This window comes from Lycium ferocissimum, chromosome 2 (genome assembly GCF_029784015.1).
Source record: "Lycium ferocissimum isolate CSIRO_LF1 chromosome 2, AGI_CSIRO_Lferr_CH_V1, whole genome shotgun sequence".
Taxonomy (NCBI): Eukaryota; Viridiplantae; Streptophyta; class Magnoliopsida; order Solanales; family Solanaceae; genus Lycium; species Lycium ferocissimum.
In genome coordinates this window covers 70,352,310-70,370,045 of record NC_081343.1, presented here as the reverse complement: position 1 = coordinate 70,370,045, position 17,736 = coordinate 70,352,310, and the positions used below count along the sequence as shown (strand labels likewise).

The following is a 17,736-nucleotide window of genomic DNA, read 5'->3' as shown; positions in this document are numbered from 1 at the left end:
TATTTAGTGTAAAGTGACCAAATCCCAATATCTATTTAATTAGAAATATTTTAGTCAAATTATCTATTTTTCTTTTAGGAGTTAGTATTTTTAACAGTAGATATACAAATGGTTAGGTGAACACTCTTTTTGAATCGGAGGGAGTATTCAAGTATATGTATTTTTTAAAAATCAACAAAAAATTGAGTTAATCGAAAAAACGATAAAAATTGAAGCTACCAAAAGCCGACTTAATTGATTTGGTTTGAATTAAAGAGGAAAAAACCAATCCAAAGCGAACCATGGACGCCTCTAATTACCAACAAGTTGCATTACAATTAACCACACTAATTAGAAGAATCCAGAACTAAACAAACCCTAATGAAGGAAAACTAATTACGATTTAAACTATCTAAGATTGGCCTAATGGTTTGTTCACATATGTCTAAATGGTATCAGTTTATCTTCTTCTTCTTTTCAAAGTTATAAATTTATACTATACCTGTAAATCCCTTTTTTATTTAGGTGTACATAAAACTCGATAAACATACATCATTTTTATTTATTTTTACATAAAATTCACATGTCAGTTCGTTTGCCCCCTGGCACTCTACTTGCCCGCCACACTTCCTTTCTCAAAACTCATCTCCATTTCCCTCTACAACGATAATGCTACTAAAACTGTGACTTTTACATGTAATCCAAACAAGTCCTTAATTTCGCCCCAAAATGGACTCTTACTCTCAACTGTTGGAGAAAATTCGAATCCCTCAACCATCCCTACAAAAATTTGCAGTAATCTCGATCTTCGAGAAGCTTCGATCGGCTCCACCTCACTTGAACCCTAACTCCGACCCGGGAACAGACGCAATTACTCAGTGCCTTCATTCCACGTCAGCTTCTGTACTTGATCAATCGGTTCGAGAACTATGTCGCCTTGTAAGAGACTCCAAATTGGACCTTTCTCGCGGGTTAATGGAGCTCCAGTCTGCTCTCGAAGCCTCCGATTCGAAATTTGTCAGTTTATTTGTCAAAGGCATAGGTTTTCTTGTTCGGTTAGGTTTCCAGAAGAATTTGTTGCGGTTTTTAGCTTCAGAGAATCATCCATTCGTCAAGGTAATTTCAATGTTAGCAAAGTTATTAAATGTGCATCTTTGCAGTTTTAAGTTTGAGTGTACTTGTTATTAGAACTGTGATAAATCGCTTCCATTTGTCAAGGTATTGCAACGTTAGCAAAGTTATTAGAATGTGCACCTTTGTAGTTTTAAGTTTGAGTGTACTTGTTATTAGAATTGTGATAAATCCAAATTCTATATCACTATATTAATCCGTGCTGTGCTACTATTTCTATGTCACTTTTACTGACAGAGTTAAGTTTGAGTGTACTTGTTATTAGAATTGTGATAAATCGAAATTCTATATGGCTATATTAATCCGTGCGGTGCTACTGTTGCTGTGTCACTTGGATTATAAATGGGATAGATAGTGGTTCGGTAATGTGGCGCTCATTATGAGTATCTACGTATGGAAGAAAGTAAGAGAGATTAGTAGTTGTAAGAATTCATTGCGGTTTCTAGCTTCAGAGACTCATCCATTTGTCAAGGTAATTGCAACGTTAGCAAAGTTATCAGAATGTGCATCTCTGCAGTTTTAAGTTCTAGTGTACTTGTTGTTACTAGATTTGTGATAAATTGAAATTCTATATCGCTATATTAATCTGTGCGGTGCTACTATTTCCATGTCTCTTTTACTGACAGGGGTAAGTTTGATTAAACGTAAAGCTATAAAATGATTTTGATCATACTTGTTTGAAAGACTTGTTGGACTTGATTAGCCAGGGAATTAACATTGTACACAACACAAGAACTTGTCATGTGTTCGTTCTTGTAGTTTATTAGCAATTAGTGTCTGATGAGTTTATTGCTTTTAAAAATCTTAAATTAATTTATTTTGGTAATGGTTCTGATGTGAATGGGTTAATGGCCGGACAGGTGCTTTCTTGTCGAGTGGAGGTTCAAACAGAGCTAGTGCAACAAGTGCTTATTTTTATAATGCAGAGCAAGCATTTGGGAATGGTGGAAGTTTGTGAATTCTTGGTACCTTTCTTGAATTATTCAATTGTTAGGATGCCCTCATCTGTTTCAGTTTCTTCATTTATAAGAAGTTTGATGTCATCATTAGCTGGACTTTGTTGTTCGATTCCTGGGGAGGCCATTCCTGTTATGAAGCTTCTCATTGGGCGTTTGAAGTTTTTTCCATGCGACAATGCAGAAGTAAGTGTATTATTTATTATGCAAAATGTGTTTTTTCCTTTTATTCTTGCTATGGTGTCTGTTTGTCCGATGGATGCCTGCTTTCTGATAGATGTTCCATCAATATTTAAGTGCTTATGCTCTGTGATTAATGTGCAGGATTTTACTAATATTTCGCACTGCCTTGAATGCATTGTAGATGCGTATGTCGTGGTCCTGCAACAATTGGTGGAAATGGGATCGGTATTCAAACTGGCCTTTCCTTTTTCTTTCCCGTTTTTAGAATTTTATCACATTGTTTGGATTAAAGTTACTTTTGTTACTTTTTAAGATTTATATTGTTGTCTAGACTAACTAATTGCAAGTGGCATCATCAATGCTAGCAGCTGCTTCATGAAGTTCAGTTGTATGGTGTGGAGCTACTGGATGCTATGTTCTCCTTATGTACAAATCCAAAGCACACGAGTTCAATTGAGAACATTTTAGAAGTATCAAGGCGCATATTGATTGTGCAAAAAGATCTTGGTTTGAGCTATATGCCTGAATTATCAACAGTTACGCTGTCCTTATTTATGGTACTTGTGCAGTCTGAACTTGAACACGAACAGTTCTTGGAGGTGAAACTTATTCTATTTCTGTTGAAGTGGAAAAATGAGAATGGTATGGTTACTAGCATTGTTGATTTTCTGGAAAAAGGTTGATATCTGATGCATTATATATATATATATATATATATATATATATATATATTCTATTCAAATTGTCCTGGATGTCAAACAAAAATGTACTTAGTACCAAAGGCACAGACCAGTTCACGGTGTTATAGTTGCCTCCCTTTGTACGTATTGGAGTACTAAGGTTCTATTTCTTATTCTATTAGCCTGGAAGATATCACGTCTGTCTGCACTATCAAGTAGATCTTTGAAGATATGTAAAGTATTTCAAAATTAAAATAGTGAATTTATGAACACTTTCACTTTTGAGAATACTCTGCGCTTTACTGCATAAATACCAGTCTCTGTTGCTTAATTTTCGCCACTAGCTAAAAAATTGTTAAACTACTTTTGCAGAGCATGATGTCCTTAGAGATGCATATGATTTGAATGAAGAGCTCTTGTTCATCTTCCCTGCTATCAGCCTTCTTTCTTCTCCATCTAAATCAGTAAAACAAGCAGCAACCGATTTGCTTCATATTTTGGGAAAGCTTTCGAATAAGCTACTTATTGCACAAAATACAGGAAAGCGAAAAGGAATGAAATTTCCTTCCATTAGTACACCTAAGTACATAGTCTTCAGACTCTTGCAGCATATATGGCTTCAGGTTTATTTCATTGTCTCGGACCTCAAAATTTTATCTCATTGTCAAAGTGTGTAAATGATACTCCCTCCGGATCAAAAAAAGAGTCCACTTAGCCATTTGCACACCCCTTAAGAAACTACTCACTCCAAGAAAAAAATATGTAAATTGACTAAACTACCCCTAATTAAATAGGCATTGAGATTTGATCACATAACACTTAATAGGGGCAAATCTGGAAAGATAAGGTTAATTGTTTCTTGATTTAATAAGTGAACACTTTTTTTGACCCAAGAAAAAAAGGCTAAGTGGACACTTTTTGATCCGGAGGGAGTATTAGTTAAGACACCTACACTCTGCACGTGACATATGTGTTTCTTGTCAATTATTACTAGATCATCCTACAAGACTTCCTGTAAACCCCAACCCCCGCCCCCCCCAAACACACAGAAAAAAAGAAGAGGAAAAAATATTTATCTAAATTTACGCTTGAATTGCATGAAGTAGAACCATATTCCATACATCTGCTTAAATAACATACTCTGAGTAGCAATGATAGTGTTGATGGTTCATTCCATCTTTGCTAGATTCTTGTTCTTATTTTTATGCGCGGCATTGACTCAATGATGTCAAGGGGCAATTGAAGCATTATTTGCCTTTTTTTTTTTTCCCGCTAAGGTTGCTCCTGTTGAAAGTACTTTTTGTACTTACCCTGTAACGAGTGGCTTTTTTCAGGACCTATCTCCATTATCTGGTTCTTTTTATCTGAATTATGCGCCTGCTCATGTCACTCCTATTAGAGACAAGCACTATGTATCAAAAACTTGGAGCTCCTTGGTTACAGATCACCTGCATCGTATTATTGCAAGAAGAAAGTCGTCATCCATCTCACAGTCTCAGAAGATCTTTCTGACCGGTTAAGTCCTCATAAGCTCTTCTCGTTGAGTTCAGGTTCCACCTGCAAATTTTTATTGTTGAAATTTTCAACATCTGTTCTATCCTTTCTTCTTGCAGATATGCCCATGATACTCAGTGCGATTGCCTGTGTCCTTGTCATGCATCAAACAGATGGGAGCTCTTCTGTTGATATCTTGGCTAATAGCAGCAATGCAGATCCTAAACTTGGTGTCCCTTTGTTGCTAGTCATTCAATTCTACAATCATATATTTTCCACAAATACAGGTGTTGATTTTCATGGAGTTCTGGTGAGTTTTAGTTTGCTACGTCAAGATCTATTAGCCATATTTATTATATCATCTGTATTTACTCTTTTTTCTGGTGGATGCCTTCTCATTACTTGGATACGTTCTGTTTCAAAATACGTGCAGCTAAAACTTTTGGAACTGCTGCCATCACTTGCTTCCCATCCTGCAATCATACCTCTCATTATTCAGACATTGTTGCCTATGCTTCAGAATGATAAGAAACCGTATGCTGATTATACCCTCTTTTGATATCTGTTGTTTATTTTACAGGTGGATATGTCTTACTGCCTACAGATGATGTATTGCATTATTTGATCATTTCTTTTCAGCCTATAAGTTTGTCTTTATCTTGAAGAATGTTGTATGTAAATTGCATATCATTATGTCAAACAGTTCATGGGGTAACTAGCTATTTGCTTGAGAATATCTGTACTTTCATTGGTCTTAGAGTTATGGTCAATTATCACTGAGTTGTGTATTGTTTGCTCTTAAGGGTATAAATCATTGGTTAGGAAAGTGATCAGTCACCAATAGTTATTTCATCTTTTTCCTCCGTACACGGTTGTTGATAAGTAGGGTAACAATATGCTGCACCATCTTGAGTTCTGCTACTTGTACTTTTTTACTGGTAGTTTATTCTTGAATAAGTTGAAAACATCATAACGTGATAGAGATAGTTTATATCTGAACATGCATACATGCCGCCCTTCTCCTGATGAAAGTTTAATCACCATTTATAGCCTTTATTATGAGAGCTGGTCAATGGTCTCTTAAATTGTAGTATATTAGCACTTGTTAGTGATCTAAGATTTCTGATAATGTTCATTCTACTGAAAATATAGGTGGATATGCCGTTCATACATTTATCTTTGATACTTTTGATGTATGTTATTTGTCTTATAGCATTCTATTTGCCACTGCGATTCGTTTACTTTGCAAGACCTGGGAATTCAACGACCGAGTCTTTGGGACCTTGCAGGCAAGATTATCAACCTTACAATCATTCTCATGACTATCATTGTTCTATCATTCCTTTCACTGCTGCTTGTAATGAACATGTTATATGCAATAAACACGAGGAACTATTCCTTTCCGTCATCACATACTTGGCCTCTGAGACAAATCTCTTTGCCTCAAACTACTACACTGTAAATATGGACAGTTGAAGAATGGGTAACATGCTAGGAGAAAATGATTTTCCCTTTAAAATTTGGCTAGGTGCCTATGGTACCACATCATGTGCTTAAGTCGTAAATACCCTGAATATAACAGAGAGATTTTTTTGAGTTACTCCCTCTGTTCCAGTTTAAGTGGCAACATTTCCTTTTTAGTCCACACCAAAAAGAATGACAACATTTCCTTTTTAAGCCTTTATAGCCACACAAATGTTATGGCATATTTAAGACCACGAGTTTCAAAGGTCTTCCTTTCTTAAACTTCCCGCATCTGCAGACTTTGCCACATAAATTGACACGGAGGGAGTATATAGCATTTGGTCAAAAATAAAAATTGGCTGCAAAACTATTATCTTTGTGCATATGCACAAGTTAACTGTATGATGTTATCTTTGACATACTTGAATACCTAATAAAGAAACTTCTTTTCCGAGGCCCCAATTTTAACATATATTGTATTTTCTACTCTAACAGCTTGCATCATTAATCTCTTTTCTTTAATAAGTACTTCCTCCATCCCAAAAAGATTGTCTTAGTTTGAATTGGCATGGAGTTTAAGAAATTTAGGAAGAATTTTGAAATGTGTGGTCCAAAACAAGCCTTAGATATTAGCTATGTTGTTCGGCCTCTTCAAAAATATCGAGGTGTGCGTGTCAGAAAGTCCAAAAGTAGTGCATTTTTGAAGAATCCGACACAGGTGCGGCAACGAAAGTGAAGAGTCCACGCAACTTAGGATATTAGTGTGGCTGTAAATCATCTCATAAAGTTAAATTGTTTCTAAATATAGAAATGTGCCAATCATTTTGGGACAAACTAATAAGGAAAGTAAGAAAATCTTTTGGGGACGGAGGGAGTAAAACATATCGTACAGAAAGGCACCCAATGCACATGCAAGAAGTGATTGGAAAATCCTAAAAGATATAAACCAGGTCACCAGCGAACTTTTTTCCCCATTGCATTAATCCTTCACCAGACTGAGAGATTCTATTTTTTTTTTTTGAATTGGAGAGATTCTATTGGCTTATTCACAGCTTTTGCTTACCAAATTTTAGACAACATGACTAGAACTGGTATACTCCATTCTTATAAGGGAATAGTTTAGCAGTTACTATAGTATGGCACCACAAAATTAACAACTGCAATGAATATATCGGTCGAAGTTTTCTTGGATGATTGAAGAATGAAACTATGTTACTTTGGGTTATCTGAAGATAAAAAATTGATGAACCATGAACTATCTCATAAAACTTGATTCATTATGAAAAAAAATGAACTATCTCATAGAAAAATTGATTCAGCCCGAAGATAGGTGGATAAATTTGTTAGGTAGTTCTGAAGTGACATGTTTATTACGTGATGGTAATTTTGGAGTTTTAATGTCAGTAGGTCAGATTACCCTTAATATGTGGCACGAATAGTCATTGTTTTTCTTTTTCTGGTGAAAACTAGGGAGTACTACAAGCAGATAGATTTACTCGGTTTGCGTCTCAGCGAGATATTTGCATTAGTATGGCTGTTTCCATCTGTGATATCTGCAGAAGAAATCCTGATCGTGGAGTGGACCTTATTTTATCTATTGCGGTATGCTGTACTAGTTAGTTTCTTTAGTACATGTAAAATCAAGCTCCTTAATTATATTGTTTCAATTAACAGGCTTGCATTGAGAATCAAGATCCTTTAATGCAGTCTCTGGGTCTTCAAAGCCTTGGTCACCTCTGTGAAGCAGATGCTATTGGTAAACCTACACTATATGTGTTAAATTTTCAAATGTCAAATTCGTGTGAGATGTTGGTAATTTGACATGACCCACTCGATCTATCGGAGACACAGCTGGAACTAAAAAAGATATCTTTCTTTTCTAATGCATCTGAAAAATGTACTTCCCATGAATTTTTTTAGAGCTGCTAAGACACAGAAACTTCTCTAAGATTGTTTTTTGATCAGGAAAAACTTTCCCAAGATTGTGGTAATACATCTAGTTTATGTGCAGGAAAATATAGGTACGTTTTAGCAGTCTTTGTGCTGTTGGATGATAGATCTCTCAAAGATGTGTCCTTGACAGATCGGGAAAGAGATTGAAATGCAGCTTTTCCTTAATTTTTCCTTATTTTCATTAGGATTCGGTGGATACCTTGTGTTCTTCTGTTTCTTCTATTTTGTCATTTCGTTGCTTTGTTATAGTGAAAGAAAAGCTCTTAGATGTGGTCAAGAGGTATTGATTGATTCTCTACGTCCTCGCAACTCAAGAAACTAGCATGTTTTTTGACTCTCTTTCTTTTCACATGCAATTTTCCTTTTCAAATTTTCCCTTTGACATCAATTATGTCATGCACCTGTTTCAGATTTTTATTCTGCTTGGGATGTGATTGGGAAGCATGTGCTTAACTATTCAGCGAATGCCATGGTTGCTGACAGGCAAGTAAAGGTTATCACACGCTTAGTAAACCATGAAAAAGTGACTATTCAGTATCTGATTGTCAAGAACACCTTTCCACTGATCAAACTTCAGAATGATAACTCTGATAATAAGCTTTGCTACATCTCCTGAGAAACGAACATTTTACTCAAGTATTTTCTGTACGGTAGTTCTAAGTTTTCTCCGTGACTACACAATCTGTAATGTTGCTGTCCCTGTAAATATTTTCCAGCGTCTTCCTAATGCTGGACATTAATACAATTACCTTTAACGATATAAAAGAAGTTTTCTGTGATTTTTTTTTTTTTTTTTTTTTTTTTTTTTTAAATAAGGCTAAGAAGATTTTGAGCTTTACTAAGCAGACTTGTATTTTCCGTTGCCGGGTTTTCTCTATGACCACTTGTACTATCACTAACAAATTTGTGTTTTCTTGTGTATAATCTGAAGGTGCATGTTTGAAAGTTATGTTCATTTCCTTGTAGCTTCTCTCTTCCTTTTTTCATCATTTACTCTATCATGAGCATTGCATGTTCTCATGTACTCTCACATTTCTTGCCAAATCTGAAAAAATATTTCAAAGTTTTTCCTTCTATCTCAATTGTCAGCCTCTGTCTTCTTTTGAAATGGGGTGCGATGGATGCTCAAGCACACCCTGAAGCATCAGTAGATGTGTTGAAGATACTGTGGGATATTGGAACCTCCCAAGACTTTAGGCCAGCTTCCTTATGGTCCAAAGCTCGGGCATCTGCCTTTGTGGCATTAGCCAATTATGAGGTAGATCTTGTAATTGCCCGTGCTACCTACTCTAATATTTTAATAGACAAATCTTAAATATGTATGGCCCCCCTGCATTCAATGTGCTCTTGCCAGAGGCGAATCTAGGATTTTTAGATGGGTGCACTACTAAAGAAAGGAGAAAAAAAAATGCGTCAAGTGGGGATTCATCCTTGAACCTCTTGGTAAATAACTTAGCTTTCAACCAATTGCATGACTAAGCCTTTTGTAGCATGGGTTCCAGAAGGTAATGCTAGATATATTTTAAGAATTACACACATTATATACCGAGTTTAGTTAGGCAACTATGAGTTCACGGGACCCTTTTTTAACACATAAATTCACCACTACCCTTGCCTGATAAAGAATCTGAATATCTAACCCAAATCTGTAAGGAAATAGGTGAAGCAACCCAAATCTATACGAACCATTTTGGATGCCCTTGTATACTCAAATTGGGGCATTACATGTATCCAACACCCTTCCGTATGTGTAACATACTTATGGGGTTCAAACTGGATCTGTATGCATGCTCTAGTACGCGAACAGTTTAGCGAAGGTTAGCTTTGATATCATGTTAGAGAATTTAAGTATCTAGATCTTGAAGGGCAATTTGGTTACCTGTTTAGGGAAATAATCCTTCTCGTAACTTCCACATAGATACTTGGCAATTTTGTTGCCATTTTTGGTTTTCATACTAATACCCATGTTTTTTTTGAAACTGAAAAAAAAAAAAAGGATCTTTAAACCACTTTGGATACTGTCTTAATCAATATGGCAAACTTGTTACGTTGCCAATGACTTAGAGGAAGTTGTATCTCATTTTGCTCAGTTCAGGTGAGTTTTCTGGTTGATAACTCCCTTATCTCATAGCTGTTGTCTCCAAATCTGCATTTCCTTAGGTAGAGCATCTTGAAAGAAGTATTCCAGATTTCAAGGACAGAAACTATGAGTATCTTGTGTCCGAAACTGACCCTGAAGTGCTTACTGCACTGGAAGGATTTGAAGTCAAACTTTTAACTTTTGAACACATGTGAGACACAATGTTGTTAATTTCTTGTTTGATTAATTTTTTTTTTTTTTGTCAAAGATGCCAATCTACTGCTTTTAATTTTTTTGCAGCACCCGTCGAAGATTAGTAAAGCAGAAAAGGGTGTCTGCAAACAAAATTGAGAAGCTGTTAGATGTCTTTCCTCGTCTCATCTTTGCTTCAGGTACTGGCGTACGGTTTCTCTATTTGTCCAGTTGATTGGCTCCTAAGCTTGTCATCTGGATATCCACCAATCAAATATGCTTTTGCTTCTTGGTGAGGCCCTTTTCCCCTCACAAGCACCTACGTTAGCATATTTCTATAACTCACATGCTTTGTTTGCGATATTTTTAATCGCACGGAAATGATCATTTTGCTCCTTGACTAAATGCAAATAAGTCTGACATGTAGCATATGAAAGGGTCTAGGCCTTTGTCCTGAAGACTTGGTCTGTGTATAAATTGTGTCGAAGTAAGTAGAATGCAAACATCTTTTATTCACTCTTTGCACCTTATTTATGTACGTTCTTATTGGTTGCTATCAAGGAAAAGAAAGAAGAGAAAAAGAATTACCTGGTGCAGCTCTTTTTTGCCTTTCCTTCACAAAGAAAGATTCAAGGAAGCCAGGAGCAGCAGAGGTAAGATAACTAAAACGTGGGATTGCAACCAAATTTTTTTCTGTGTTCCGCCTGGAATCTTCACGTGCATTGTTTGATGCTCAGGACTGGCAAGATGTACAAGCTAAATATGAATCCTCACTGGTTGATATAGCAACATCTCTTCAACTGTCAAGAAATACATTGATAGCAATTCTTTCTTTGCAATCATGGAAGCCCTTCATGCGGAGGTGGATGAGAGCCCATATCTTGTTACTTGATGCTAAGTTGCAGACTGCTGTTTTGGACAAAACTCCTAAAGCTGCTATTGAAATTCTGAAGGTGTTATTGTACTCTCAACTTGTTAATGGATTTTTTGTTGATTTTTTAGCTTATTTTTCAGCATTACGAACTTCATGTCTACATTTTCTGATGCAGAGTATGACAGCAATTGCAGAGAGATCTCTCCCTCGATCTGCTGAGAATATCGCATTAGCTGTTGGAGCCATTTGTTCGGTAATTGATTCCTCTCCTTGCTTTTGGAAACATTCTACTTGAAAGATAGGACCTTTCTCAGCAGCTCATATTGTGCTCTACTGGAGTAGGAAGATTGACATGGATTCCGTTTGTCATAAAATCAGTCAGGGACTAATGTTCATATGATTTTGTAGGCTGCTTGGTATTTGGAAATATATAGGCCTTCTGTCTCTCTGACTATTTCTTTCTTCTAGGTGTTGCCCGCTTCTGCACATGCTGTTAAAGCGACCGCCTCAAAGTTTTTGCTGGATTGGTTGTTCCAACATGAACATGAGTATCGCCAGTGGTCAGCAGCAATCTCTCTTGGTGTGATATCAAGTTGCCTACACCTGACTGATCACAAGCAGAAATTTGAGAATATCAATGCACTGCTTGAGGTATGAAGTTCATTTGTTATTCACATCTGCATTTTTTCATATTCAGTGATCACAAGCGGTTGGATTAGCCTTGTTAACCTCTTAATGGTAATCATTTTTTAGTTTTATTGCCTATGGCCTCCCAAACTAGTTTGCATTTCTTTGGAATTCAAAATGTTAGAATACCTACATTGTAGGTGTTACTTATACATACTAGATTAGAGTGATTATATTTGTTTGCTGTGTGTATTTGAGGACTGAGGTCATGTTGTTACTTACTATGAACAATATGAATATGCATTTTATTTAGAGGATAAGAGATTTCCAGTAGAAAGTAAATGTATCTTTATAGTTGATGGTAATTTTCTTGTCAGGACGGTGGAAAATAGAATATATTTCTTGCAATTATCTTTATATTGCTTCCTTTTTCTCAGACATCTTTATCATGTTTCTATACTATTTTTTCCATGGCTTTTTATACTATTTTGAATTCCTTGTCCTTGTGCCGAGGGGCTCCCGGAAACAGCCTCTCTGCCTCCCAAGGTAGAGGTAAGGTCTGCGTACACTCTACCCTCCCCAGACCCCATTTGTGGGATTTCACTGGGTATGTTGTTGTTGTTGTAGCGAATGTTTATGATAATTGAATGAAACAAAATGAACATGATACTTGATTAAGCAGCAATGGCACTTGTAGAAAGTTAGATTGCTCAAAGCATGCTTAAAATGAGGGCATTTCAGGTTGCATCTGTGAGCAAAAGCACACTTGTGAAAGGAGCTTGTGGAGTTGGGTTAGGTTTTTCATGTCAAGCTCTTCTAGCCAGAGCCGATGCTGATGATAATGCTCACCCGGGCAAAGAGACATACAAGATAGAGGAAGCAAATTTGTTGAGAAAGATCATCAGGACCTTATCCGAGTTGATCTCTCAATTCACACCTTCTTCAGCAGATGTTCTTGAAACTCTGTCAGTATCTTTTCCACTTGGATCAGATCATTTGAATTCAGATATTGCTGGTGAATTTCTTGGTTCGACCAGTGAGAATTTAGAGGAAGATGTCTGGGGCGTTGCGGGGCTTGTATTGGGTTTGGGTAATTGTGTTGGTGCAATGTACAGAGCTGGGATGTATAATGCAATTCTCAATGTGAAAGCGTTACTTATTTCGTGGATTCCACACCCTACTGAAGTTACAACTATGAGCAAAGATCATGAAATTTTATTATCTGTGGGCTCGTGTCTTGCTGCACCTATTGTAATGGCCACGTGTCAGAGGTTTGAACTTACTGATGATGCAGATCTGGAACATCTATTGAGTTCCTATAAGGAACTAATTTCTGACTTACTCTCTATTAAAAGATTTGACACCTTCCATCAGAGCTTATTGATGGCATCTTGTTTGGGGGCAGGAAGCCTTGTTGGTGTGGTTTTGAATGAAGGGTTGCACTCTTTCAAAATTGAACACATTAAAGAATTGTTACTATTGTTCAGAAAAAGTTACTCTGACTCCAATCCTCCTCTTATTCATCTTGGTGCCATGCTTGGAGTTGTAAATGCTTTGGGAGCAGGTGCAGGGACACTGATTGAACCCCACCCTTTGAGCTCATCACATGCTTCTTCTGATCGGAAGGTGTAAAACTTAGTTTTTTTATATATACATATATGTGTGTATCAGAGTGTGTGTGTATATATATATATGAAAGCTATTAGAAAACCAAAAAATCTGTATCTTGTCATCTCTTTACTTGATGATTTTTCTATTGTTCGCAGGAAGCTTCTTATATATCTGGTCCTTTAATTACAAATGCTGTTCTCGAGCCTGATTTAACATCACTAGTGCAAGAGATGTTCCTAGTTGCGCAAAATTCTGATGCTAATCAGTTACAGCAGCATGCAGCATGGGCAATTTCATTTCTTAGACAGTATTTGTGGGTCAAAGAACTCCAAAATGATGGAAGTACGGCAGAGAATGATTCTGTTGGTTCGAAGACTGTCTCACAAAGTTTTCCTGAGGACAGCACGGTCATGAAATTGTCTTTGTGGCTAATGCATCTGAACTATCTCAGGGTAAAATATTTTGCTTCTTTGCTTATTCAATAATGCAGTGTTCTTATTCAATAATGCAGTGTTATTTTGTTTAAGCGGCATTCTTCCTGTGGATTTGTATAGGCATTTCTTGCATTATAGAATTTGAGGTGCACAACTTAATTTTTTCTTTTAATAACCTTTCATAGTGCCATTAACTTTCTTAATTATTGAGCTTAATTGAGCTTCACCACATTTGACATGCTTTATTGGTCATTTTCTTTGAGCTTCCGATCAGCCTGTACAACCTTACTATGACCTTCCGATCAGATTTGACATTCCCAAGTATTTCAATTATTTTGTTAGCAATGATTGTTTTTCTTCCTAAGCATTACAAGTCTCATTCTGAAACTAGTTTATTTATTGCATATAGTTAGTTTGGCATATCAAGGACAACTTATATGGAGAAGTGACTCCATATCTTGTTTGGCAAATCATTTACAAACTGTATGCTACTTCCAATATTTTTCAAATTCTTAAATGATACTAGCACAAAGGAGTAACTCTCTTGGGAAAGAGGATTCCTGTTCTCTTTTGCATTTGGCGCTGTTCTACTGCCAATTTGTGATAGCTCCCCTTTGCTCTGCTTTGCAAATTTTGGGGCTCGCCAATAACAAAAAGTGTGTATGTTATTGACCTTTTTCTTTCTTTACGTTTGAGATTAGACAGGTGATGTGTCACATGTAAACACAGTTTCTAGTATTCTGCGGTGTCTTTCACATGCTTCTAGGCTACCACCATTGGATTGGGGAGCAATCATCAGACGGTGCATGAGATATGAGGGTCAAGTTGCTGGCTTGTTGGTGCAAGACATAACTTTCGAGAGAGGAAATCTCAGGGAGGAATGCTTACTTTTCTCATTATCACATGCTAACCAATTTGATCCTCTCCTTAGCTTCCTTGATGAGCTATGCGACATCCCTCGGTTGAGGATGCTTGAGCCTCGTCTACAATTCTTTGTGCTTTCACATTTGGCAGATCTAGTTAAGATTTTCTCAGGTTCTCGGGTCGTGAAATTATTTGAAGATGTTGCTGAGTTATTATCATGGTCTACTTGTTCTGAGAGTTGCAACTCCCTAGAGAAAATCTCATTTAGGATTTCATGCTGGAGGGGACTTAAATTGTGTTTGGATGAATCTTCTCATCACAGTCAAGACTATAAATCTAGCATGGAAAAATGCATGGAGTTTCTCTTTACTTTGCTGCCTTGTGCTCATACTGAAGGGCCATGTCAGGGTAAAATTTTTGAAGAATGGTCTGAAGCAATTAGATGCCTTGAGAAGGCTCAACAAAGATGGCTATTGGATCTTCTAAAGGTGCTGCAGAACTTCTTTTCTTCCACTCTTCTCCTTTTTTTTCTTTTTATTTTATCATTCTTTTGGAAGAGATTTTGGGTTGGCCAGGGGTTTCTAGTAGTTTTGCAAAACTGAAAATGGCATCATTGAAATTGGATACTGGATATGGTAATTGTTGGACCTGTTCGTATATCTTCTTTATGGGAGAACTTAGTGGTCAAGTATTACTAGTCACCATTCTATTTAGACTAATTCACTCTGTACAACTCGTGGGTGATAGGCATATTTTACATTAGTTAATTGCTTATGAGTACTTAGTACATTGGTAAATCACTAGTTCGTTACAAAATTGTACTTTACTTTTCCTTTAACAATTATTACAGAATTACCTATGTTCCTCTGCTCCATGTAGGTTTCAGAGGTGAACTTCACTGTCGCAAACTCTCAGCCGTTTGAAACTGTGAAAAAGATTCAAGCAATAGCAAAACTAGTCCAAAATGGTTCCCTGCCATTGACTGTGCTTGGTAAGCTGAAAGCTTGTCTTTTGGACTGCAGATCTCAAGGTTAGGCTCTGTTTAGACTATTGAAGATGATATGTGTAATAGTTAGCAAATTCTAGTCTGAAGACTTTCCATTTATCAACATGCTAAGTGCATTATGCTAACTGCTGTGGTGTACTCTCTAAGTGCTTCAAGATTTCTGCACAGATATTTGGGATGCTCTAACTGAAGTTTCAATAACTGTACAACATGCTGAAGGGAATGCCAAAAGACAATGGCTCATTGAGGCACTGGAAATTAGTTGTGTTACGAGATTTCCTTCCACGGTAAGATGATTTACTTCAGATTCATGCAGAATATGGCTCATCTTTCTTCACATTTGTTGTCTGCATATGTCCATGGTGCACTTCATACATAGTGGCATGCACAGTTGTCTGCAATTAGTGATTTTTGGTGAGCATATGCTCCACTGTGAGCCAACATGTCCACGAAGGGGATTCCTTGTGGTAGCTCGATTTATAGGCATGTTCTGACCCCAATTTTGGAAATGCTGTCCGGAGTTAAAACACTATGTTAACGCTATATTCCAGCCCTTTGCCTCTTTCAAAGTGTTGTTCACATTACATTGTCTAGATCACCCCTCAAATTACTTTCAAAATCTGGTTTCTATGCTAGGACTGTTACTGTTTCTGTCATTACTGTTCATGATGTGGTAGAAGCTGTTGGTTGCTATATGTAGACAGTTTATGATTGCTCCCCCCTGCTTTTCTGTAGGCTCTGCAGTTTGTCGGCCTGCTATGTGGAAGCTGCTGTATCTATAGGCCCGTGTTAATTGTGGACAAATTCACTGTGTTGAGCGATCTGCCAGTCACCCTCACGTCCCTCCTCTCTGATAGCACCTGGATGACAGTAGCAGATTCTGTTGTTTCTTATTTGTGGGCATCGACAGAGCGGATATATGAGTGGAACAAACAATTAAAAGGTGATTGTGATCAGTTACCTAATACACAGCCCATTGACACAAGTGAAAATGATATAGCCTGCTTTATTCTACTAGTGATGTATCAAGCTTGTGTCTCTTTGAAACACCATCTTCCTCCAGAGAAACTGCTTCAGCTTGCCAACATGGTGGTACCAGCAAATATGGATGTCCATGAGTTGCACGCAAGGTTAAATTGCGATGTGAAGAGTATCTCTGCTTTCAGTCCTTGACTAATTCATTTAAATGGATGGCAAAAGCAGTATGCGTCTCTTTGGACGTCAGTTTGCGTTGTCACAAATATTCCAGGATACGTGGCTAAAATAGTAGGTGTAGTATTTTAAATTGCTGCCTAGATGGGAACAATATTTATCGATAAAAGATGGATATACAGAGACTTCTCTCAGATGGTGTAATAAATTGAGCAGTTCAATTCCATGCGCTTTTTGTGTGTTTGGTACGAGGAGAAGTTGTGGAGAATGTAATTGAAAGGTATCTTACGAGAAATGATTTTCTTCTTATTATACTGGTTCCCTCATCGTTTCAAACAAAAAAGAAAATGATTTGTACTTCCTTTTCTATATTTTCCAGCCATTCTTTTTGACAAATATGCTTCCAATGACTGACTTGATATCTCTAAGTCTTGGATAATTGAAAATTTGAAATGATGCGATCCTCATTCATATTGAAACCCAATCAAATAATCATCTCATCGGCCAACAGATTTAGCCCCTCAAACGCCTCAATTCAGTTTTATTAAAACTTGACCAAAAATCGCAAAACATATGTCTTTCCCCTTTCCATCTTTTGTGAATACAAAATGAAAATTTTGAGAAGTCCGCAGATCACAAAACAGAATAATAAGACCGGTAAATGCCAGCTACTAATTATCAAAAGAAAGCTCGATGCATAACTTCAATCCAGAACGAATTGTCATATGACTGATCCGGGATTAAACAATGAACCTATAACAAACAGGAATTAACCCAAATACAAAGTGGCAGGAGATCAACCTTCTCCTGCAGCTGACCTAGCTCGTACATCTTTCTTCACAGTTTTGTACAGGAGATACAATATGCACCGTCAAAACGTGATTTTAACACAAATAAACTTGGTCAACATACAAAACTGATCTAGACCCTTGAGGCAGATACAAATTTCACGACAACTGTGACTGGTATGAGAAGATTTTTTTCTTTTTCTTTTCAAAATTAACTGTTTTGAATAAGCAATCAAAGGCTTAGGACACAGGAACCCAAATTCTGGTA

At 36.9% G+C, this 17,736-nt stretch overlaps 1 protein-coding gene across 5 annotated transcripts; it reads left to right on the top strand.

Annotated features, from left to right (window-relative positions):
- The first annotated feature begins 523 nt into the window (after nucleotides 1-523).
- On the top strand, nucleotides 524-16,992 carry LOC132047232 (protein RST1). Of its 5 annotated transcripts, none has more exons than XM_059438204.1 (25): nucleotides 524-1,095; nucleotides 1,971-2,252; nucleotides 2,391-2,474; nucleotides 2,615-2,891; nucleotides 3,302-3,552; nucleotides 4,264-4,444; nucleotides 4,543-4,733; nucleotides 4,857-4,957; nucleotides 5,637-5,712; nucleotides 7,358-7,489; nucleotides 7,562-7,643; nucleotides 8,251-8,323; nucleotides 8,930-9,098; nucleotides 10,001-10,131; nucleotides 10,221-10,312; nucleotides 10,680-10,765; nucleotides 10,850-11,065; nucleotides 11,162-11,239; nucleotides 11,455-11,637; nucleotides 12,355-13,239; nucleotides 13,380-13,676; nucleotides 14,360-15,010; nucleotides 15,402-15,552; nucleotides 15,697-15,815; nucleotides 16,264-16,992. In XM_059438204.1, the coding sequence occupies exons 1-25, from the start codon at nucleotides 709-711 to the stop codon at nucleotides 16,699-16,701; spliced, it is 5,613 nt and encodes a 1,870-aa protein (XP_059294187.1). In that variant the 5' UTR covers nucleotides 524-708; the 3' UTR covers nucleotides 16,702-16,992. The 5 variants fall into 5 exon arrangements, with proteins under 5 accessions (XP_059294187.1, XP_059294184.1, XP_059294185.1 ...); XM_059438201.1 differs by having other exon boundaries at nucleotides 10,674-10,765; XM_059438202.1 differs by having other exon boundaries at nucleotides 525-1,095; nucleotides 2,618-2,891; nucleotides 10,674-10,765.
- Nucleotides 16,993-17,736: the final 744 nt, after the last annotated feature.